The 8,812-nt window shown below is 40.9% G+C and overlaps 1 protein-coding gene across 1 annotated transcript; it reads right to left on the reverse strand.

Moving 5' to 3' along the window:
• Positions 1 to 1,298: 1,298 nt before the first annotated feature.
• LOC306710112 (Golgi phosphoprotein 3-like) lies at positions 1,299 to 6,210 on the reverse strand. The gene is made up of 5 exons (XM_079178502.1): positions 5,824 to 6,210; positions 5,170 to 5,301; positions 4,774 to 4,888; positions 4,285 to 4,445; positions 1,299 to 3,717 (listed from the first exon to the last, which is right to left on the reverse strand). The coding sequence occupies exons 1-5, from the start codon at positions 6,019 to 6,021 to the stop codon at positions 3,454 to 3,456; spliced, it is 870 nt and encodes a 289-aa protein (XP_079034628.1). The 5' UTR covers positions 6,022 to 6,210; the 3' UTR covers positions 1,299 to 3,453.
• Positions 6,211 to 8,812: the final 2,602 nt, after the last annotated feature.

Genomic DNA, 8,812 nt, shown 5'->3' on the forward strand with positions numbered 1-8,812 from the left:
CTAAATCCTCACTGTGTGTTCAAATCAAACCAAAAGGAAAGAAAATGCATATTTCAACCTCATAACAGGAATGGTACTCTTAGTGCCAAGTTGTCTCAGACAATCTGAATTACTTTATGTGGGACCGTCATGTCCAAAATGCCGGACATGATCTGAAATATAGTCCATTGCAATGATCAATAATGTGCATAGAATTAAGTGGAATTGCTTTATTAAATTGATATGAATATTTTAATTTGTGTGTTTGTGAAAATCATTGCTAGTATCTTCTAAACTCAAGACATTTATCTTTAACATAAACTTGACTTTAAAAGGACAAACTCCCTAGTTCACGCACACACAATGTACATACAACCACACACACAAAAACCCTTCATACCATTTAACAGGGATGAAGCCCCTCGTGTGACCTAACTATCTAAAATACTGCATTAGAAGACTAAAACCCTGTGAATCACCTTTGTTACTGCACAATCCATGTTGGCCCACATCAAAATGGAAAATGATACTTTTCAAACCACATTTCCTAAAGTGGGATTAATCCAATTTGATTAAAAAAAACTAATTCAAAGTAAATATACACCTTATTATAATGAATAAATAAACAAATATGTCATTAACATATCTTGATACAAACTAGCAGGGTTGTTCTATTTATGAGAAATAAGGTTTGTAACCTGAACATAATCTTGTTCATTGACCTGGGTGGTCTACACCTGGACAGGGTGCCTCTTGTTTGAAGGCTGCTCCCCTCTAATCTATGATTGGACATTTGAGAAGTCATGTGATATTGACAGCTTGATGAAGACCCGCTGGAGCTTAGGCGTCCCACATTACTGCAATTCACCCGAAGCTGAGAGTTAGACGAGAAAGCATTTAATCCGTTAATTATTTCTCTAATTAATCCTTTAGTCACAAATAGAATCACAAATTCCTAAATCTTAAGGTAACGTCCTCAAACTGCTTGTTTTGTCTGACTAACAGTCCAAAGCCCAAACATAGACCCATTATACTGATGCAAAATGTAGCAAATCCAAATGACTTAACAATTGATTATCAAAATCATTATTTTTCTGACTAACCCATCATTTCAGCACAAGATGAATCTGATAAACTAAGACTAAGCACCTGATATTTGTATGATACATATGATTATTTAAGGGACTATTATAACAGATCCAATGGTGGAAAACTAAATCAAAAAGATGAAATAAATCCATACTGTATGTATATATATATATATATATATATATATATATATATATATGGAATAAAAACAACAGCAAACCAGTGCTAAATTCAGGCACTTAAAGGATCCTTACTTTATTTTGTGTGGTAATACAAAAGCATACAGAATTATAGAGGACAGGAGAGAAGATCCCTTTCATTAAATTCCATTAGATCGTAGACATAAAATGACTAATAATTACATACAAGCCTTTTCTCTGTAGCTACATCCACAAGTACCCCAGCCCTCCACCGATAGCATGCATGGTCTCTTTGCTGTAAACGCATCTCAACAGTTCTTCAGACCTATTGGTATTCTGTTGGTAGAAAATAAAAAGACAGACAGAACTACGAGTACGCCATGAAACAATAGGCGATGGAACTCCGAACACAGAGCGCACCGATTAGACCAGAATGATGTTTGCAATCATTTCATGTTGAAACAGAAGCGTTCCCAATCGACACGCTGGAGATGGTTTTATTTCTCATCGATTGCACGTCGTTGGAACAGTTTCAGTCTTCACCAACGATTCATCCGGGGCCCAAGTAACCCTAAAATCTGCATGTATCAAACAATATAACTACCAGATAGAAATAACATCTAAGTATGACATACAAACCGAGAGATACAATATATAGCAAGAGGGAGACTTTAAAAGGGTCGGCACACCCAAATTACAAAAGACGTAGATTCACTTGCCTCCGTTGGTTTCTCGTGAATCCACAGAACATGTCAACAGATTTCAGAGAGATGATATCTTTAGTGCAAAGTACTTCTAAGGAAACTGTTCACAGTAAAGATTGTGGATTACTGGGAAACTCCAGATGTTGAATGAATTTTTACTGCTCGACAAGCATCTTAAAAAGGAAATTCCATTTCAAAACCTAAATAAAACCAAAACTACCTCCATGGCTTGATACCACTAGTGTTGAATTAGTTCTCTTTTTTTATAATTTGGGTGAATCAACCCTTTGTCTGAATTTAAACTAGCCCATTTGGCTAACATTTCCCACCCCGTTTGTGTAAGAAGCCGCTGATGATCATGATGTAAATCTTGTGTATCTCCACTCACACTTAGCTTTTCTCTATATATACCCAGAGGAATGATTTTAAAGTATGAATAAAGATCAACAGCTGTAGACAAAATAAATGAGATCTATTTTTTTTTTTAACCCATGGTTGCTTAGGTTCATAACTTTCAACCGTCGTCATCTCAAGAACTCAACCCAAGAAACCCCCCCTACGAACACGACCCTCCCTACTATCGACTGTGCAAAATAGTTGATAAATGGCAGGCGACTGTAAGCATCGATTAGCAACATAAATAGAAATGGAAGACTAGTCTCATTCTGTAAACACAGAACGGACCCATTGCAACTAGTACGATAAAGAGTTGTGTTAGACTCTAGGTTTAATTCTTCATTTGGGTTAAGAGTTTAGGAGGGCTAATGATGCAGGCCAGTACCTAGTTATTTGTGTCCTCCACTTCCTCCTCAAAATGCAATGAGGAAGAAAAGGAGGAAAGAGAATCGAATGAGAAAACAAGAGTGACTCGGTAAAACATTCAGGCAGTCTGATCGAGCAGTAACCCTAGAACGTGTACTCCCAACAGGTGGGGTGGAAGCAGGAGACCTGCTGAAGAGCATCGATAGCAGTGGGATGCGCTAACCTTTATCCTTGCATATAAGCATGTGGGGGCGGGTGGGGGCGGGGGGGGGATGGAGACGAGACCAGGATTTGATTCTGGCCAGACCTTGTAGGAACAAAAGGTAGCGATGATGTTCCCTTAGTGAGGAAGGGAATCTTGGCCCCCCCAGTCAAAATCTTCATATTCACCAGGACTACTGCTGCCACCTGCTTTTGTTCTTTGATGCCATCTAACATGAACAGAAACCCATCTGTCGGTAGTGCTGATGAATATACGTATATCCAGCCTCGCAGCAGCAGATAATATACCTCACTGTGTGAAAGCAGCCAGTCGTTTTGTTTTTATTCGTTCCAACCAACCAAACGTTACTTGGTGAAAGCCCACCACCATTCAGACTGCACTGGGTTAATATGGACTGCCACCAAAATGTCATCCGGAGTAGATGTACAAACAGGCACCCCAACCAAAATAGATTGTCTCATTAAAGTGAAGTCTGTCTCATTAATGTGAAGTCCTTCAACCAATTAAATAACACAGACCATAGCCAGATCTTCCAGTCCAACCAATCAGGTGCTTTTCATTTAGTAAACGCGGCCACAACGGCCCACATGAGTTCGTTGACGTTGGGCTTCGCGCTCTCCTTCTCCGGCTCCAGCTCCAGCAGAGTGTGGACTCTCTTCATGCCCAGGTCGTACTGCTCGTCCTGTAGCGGGGCGAAGGCGTTCTCGAGGACGTCGGACGAGTGGGCCAGAAGGATCAGGGACAGAACCCGCTTGTCCATGCGGTGAGGATCGTTGACCCACTTCTCCAGAACGGATTCCTGGACCTTCTTGACGAGGCGCTGTAGGCAATGTTGACATGAGTTTTAAAGCCAGTATATGCATGAAACCACATGGAAAAGGAGTAGTTCAACATGTTGAGAAACACATTTATTCACCTTCTCATACTTAAATATGAAGCCACAGCCAGCAGACGACTAGCTTAGCAAAAAGACTATAAGCCGAGGGAAACAGCTTCCTTTACCACATTATATCTTTCTTGTCATTTTTACACAAGTCTTTGAACAAACCTGATATAAAGCATACGCTAATGCTACCTGTCTTTGTGCTAACCTCAGCAGTATGCATGCTGTAGCAGACAAAACATGCACTGTAATTTCAGTTTGCGTAGGACGAGAGGAGATGGGCTCTTGTGTTGAAAATGGACTACAGCGGCATTTCACTGTGCAGCCCTGTGTTGCATAATGACAATAAATTATGCTTGAATCCTTGAAAATACAGCCTGTGTCGTAAAGTTTTACGCCTCTCGTTCGAGAGTCCCATTTGAGCCATTTTAATTCCGTTACTTGCGAAGCTTAAACGACTTGATTAGGCTACAAAAGAGTCACAAAACACCCCCACCGTCTTACCTGTTTAATGGTGCTGTTGGTGAGCGGATGTGTGGTCATGTCAAAAAGCAGGAAGTTTTGTTTCTCTGTGGTGAGCACACCTTTCTCTACCAGGTTTTTGGCCAAACGTTCTCTAACATTTCTCAGCTGGTAGTGCAGCTTCAGGGGATTCCAGGTCTCTCCTAAAAGACAGCATGAGATCTACTTCAGGTCTTTGAAACACACACCGAGGCCACACGGCCAATGCCACCTAGAACACTTTAAACGTCTAAAGTGGCTCACTTTGGTTTATTTGTAATACTGTTAATGCTGCCGCTTCAAGCTTATTATTAAATGTGTTTTAATATTGTTAACGTAAATCCCCACGAACTCTGATTTTATCAATGAGTACGTCTTCGTCAACTGAACTGTGACAACACAAAGAGCAAAGTCAGCTGTTAAAATGACGTCCAGCAGGTGACATAATGACTATTTCAACTGTAAGGTTTGGTTGGTTATGTCTTATCTCACCGCTCAGCAGCTCGATCCAGCTCTGGACGGTCTCTGGAGGCTGGGTCTCTTTAATGTGCTTCAAGGCCTCGTCCAGCAGCACGTCTCCCGTCGCAGCGTCTGACTTGCAGATCACCTTGGCAAACACGAGGACACGTATTTGAACTAGAATCAGTTTAGGAGTCACTTATGGCTACACTCACATCCTGTGTGAACAGGAGCCACGAGACATTAGCACACATTGAAAAGAGCATGCCGGCTCAGGCCATTTTCCATTTGAAAACGCATATATTTTTGCCTTGTTCACAACATATATATATATACTCATAGTATGTTCTTTTAAAGAAAGGGATTCATTTCATAGTAAGAAGACTATTACTAATCCCTTCAACAAAACAAGGGTATCAAGTGTCTCACCTTTCTGGAGAGCAGGCTCTTTCGCCTCACACCGCAGGCCTCCAGCTGTAGCCTCCCTCTGAGGGCCAGCTCCACCAGCATACACCCGCGGAGACCGGAAGAAATACAGTCGTTCCAGAAAGACGTGTAGCCCTAAGGAGGAGAAAGAAGAAAGAAATCAGCCAGGGTGCAGCAGCGCGTGTGAACTTAGCTGACGTGTTGGTTGGAATTTTAGGAATTACTTCCAGGTTGAAAAGGAGTCACACGTCGGTGCTGGCAAGTTGTCAAGAAAAACTGCCAACAAGCTACGTAGACAGTACACTGGTTCATTCACGTAACGTCGTGTAGTTGATTTCATTCAGCAAACCGGTTTAGTAGCGACACCATAGTGTTGTAACATAGCGTTAATCATTCCCTTAAGGCACGGCGCATTCAGTTCAACCACAGGCTAACGCTACTTGACCTACCTAACCAGTTTAACGTTAAAAACCCTTTGAACCAGGACTCTTTCAACTGTTGTGTTCAAGCAAACATGGGCGACATTTTGCCTAAATAAACGAAACTTCACTTTTTAGCCGTTTGCTCACGCAAAGTAAACATTGCGTTAGCTGACGTTGATGTAGCTATAGCCTTGTTGACGGATTAAAACTAGCACGCACACACACACACACACACCTCTCGGTCCTTGAGGCCCAGGAGCAACACTTCCTCCATCAACGTGAGCCTGGTTTCCTTCGAGTCCCCCTTCTCGTTGTCGTCGTCCTCCTCCTCCCCGCGGCGCGCTTCGTCCTCCTCGTCGGCGGAGTCCCTGTCCTTGTCGGCGGCGTTGCGGCGCTGGACGAGGCCCGAGTTTCTCTGCTTGAGAGCGGCCATGGCTGGTGCTGCAAAACGGTCAAATCCCAAGAAATGCGCCTACCTCGACAGACCAGAAAGCTACGCAGCATGTAACCTGAATGTTAAAAAAGGTGAGATCGGGGGAAACGGTCGACCGATCGAATAAACACAGCCGCTGACGGTGAGCTCAGCTCGGGATTCCTGCATCAGCTCTACCTACTTCCTGATCCAACATGGTGGCTCTGACGTCGATTGTCAGTGAACTGTGAACGCATCTCGCCTGTTGCCTTCACGTGCCATCGGAAATACTGTACATCTGACAGTTTGACACATTTAACACACATTAACACAGTGATTAAACTATCATTTAATGTTAAAAAATAATAATATGCAGATTTGTTTGGTATGCTATTTAGATAGATAGATAGTTGCTTTATTTTTTTAGAGTAAAAAATATTAAATATAAAAATGCAAAATGCTTTTTACAAAAAAAGTGAAAATTATGAAACCCTCCCAAAATGTCCTACCAGTTCATACTTGAGTTTCAAAACATAAACTGTAAGCTGAGAACAATGACATTAACTTAAATATGTTTGAGTGTAGTGTACTTTTATTTATGTTTATCTACAATGTTGCTGACAATAAAGTGACTACAACTCGTCACTTGAGCTTTTACAAATCAATGGTAGCCTCCTTCATCAAGCAAGAGCCTTGATTTATTGACTGTGCCCCTTCAAATGAGTGCAACTGTGTGAATGTTCAACAAGGTATTTTTTGAAAAAGGTAGCATTGCTTTCAGCGAAACATTTTTTTGAATGGTGATTTGTTTTATTTTAGAAATTTTATCTAAAAGACATATTTACACTGACAGGATTTAGCTGATAAAACAATGTTGACAGCAACCCCCTTAATGCAAACAGTAACGCATATAGCCATTGCCATGTGTACTTTGAATCAGCTTAATATTCAGAAAAATATAAAGACACACAGCATAAACAGTTAATATTTTTCAGAACAACAAGCCACAATGCCATATAAACTGTCAGCACAAGGTGGCAGACTGCGAGTAGGAAATAGACTTCTATAGTGGGCTGTTTATTTTCTTCTCCTTTCTTATACTCTGATTCAGGAAACTGATTCTGTAGAAACCCTCAATATAATATATATATATTTTTTTTTATTGAGTTGGGATGCACAATGCAAACACTGAGTATATTTTAAATTATATATTTTTCTGAAGACAGACTTCAAATATACTTAACAGACAGAGAGTCCAACTCAGTAATGTCAATTTATTACAATGTTTGTTTACTATTTATAGCTGTGAGGCTGCATCGAGCTGCAAGTTATTATAGAACCACTTTATCTTTGGCAGAGGTCCATTTTTGATGATGACGTAGCAAAAAAACTCCTAAACGCCCTCCACTTAACCTCACTCCCCCTCTGTCTCCTCCACTTCAGTACTCTTCTCATGTTGTCTTAGTTACTTTGTGGTATCGAGCATGGATCGGTCACGAGTGATGACAGCAGGGAGGAAAGGAGACGTGTCAGCGGGTCTTGTAGGTCTTTTTGCTCTGCGGTGGCAGGAAAAGCACAGGTGTAACTTAGAATGTTAATGAGGCAGCATTCACATAACCTGGGCCTTGGAACTGGAACAACTTAATGAAGTTCAGCTGTTATTAAAGTTACTAGTTGTGTCTCAATGTTGCATGTGATTCTGCATTCGAAGGTGTTTTTTGAGTGTTGCTGCTGCGAACATTGAGCCAAAATTCAATCTGACAGTAAGGACGAGTCCCACACTCGCCTTGGGAGGCGTAGCAGTCCTTGTATGGTCAGTTGTGTCAGGTACCGGAGGCTCGATCCCCACCAGCTGTGAAACATTTCCAGACAAGGAGAATGTATTGTGCACTGGAGACTTATGACTACTCCATTTATTGTTATGCTGTTTCTGAAGGATTTTTACAGCACCTCCAAGCTGTGATAAATTAAAGAATTAAACAAAGGTGATAAACAGGATTCCAGTTCCTGAAAACAGGAATATCTATCATCTCTCTCATTATGCGTCTCAGTGGTAATGAGTAAATAGCCTGTGACACACTTCTGCTCTGGGGCCTGTTGTACCCCTGTACAACAGTTGTAGTTTTGTTGCTAATGCAAAGAGCATGCTGATGAAGTATTGCATTCTGAATTTGAAAACATTTGAATAAATTGATAATTAATTGTAGATGGCAAGTGTTTAAGACCAAACGGCTGTTCAGAGATATTTTTCTTTATTAATTAAAACCCACCTCATATTTTTCTGGGCTTAATAAAAGTATAGACCACATCCAATCACTGGCATAACACAAGACTAAATTGTTTTAATACTGAGCTTAATTTCCAGTAAGCTAACATTGATAAGCTGACATTTATTACCAGCCCTGTGAGCCTGAATAAAATGTGCTGCAGGAAGTTTTGGTCTGTAGCTTTGTTAAAATCTTGACAAGAGAGTTTCATCTTGTGCCTTTTCGTGGTTCGTGACACCTTAAAGCCTCAGTTAACCCACTAATCCTGCTCCGTGAGGCCCCTCAAGGATCCTGTTCAGAGTAAGGTGAGAATTAGTTTTCGTACTTGTGGTGGAGATGTGGTATTCTGTAAGCTACAGTGCATACATGTATGTTATAACTCATCAGCTTTTTGTGAGCTGAGACCTTGCGACTGCGGATCTTGATGCTTTTTCTTCGTTAGCCTTCTAGCTAACTTGGCTAACATGCCTAAGCTAACTTCACTTTAACTTGTTAACCTTTTTGTGTTTTTTGTATTCATTGAAGAAATACTTCAGTAAAAATCC

Source organism: Pholis gunnellus (genome assembly GCF_910591455.1).
Source record: "Pholis gunnellus genome assembly, chromosome: 18".
NCBI classification, from domain to species: domain Eukaryota; kingdom Metazoa; phylum Chordata; class Actinopteri; order Perciformes; family Pholidae; genus Pholis; species Pholis gunnellus.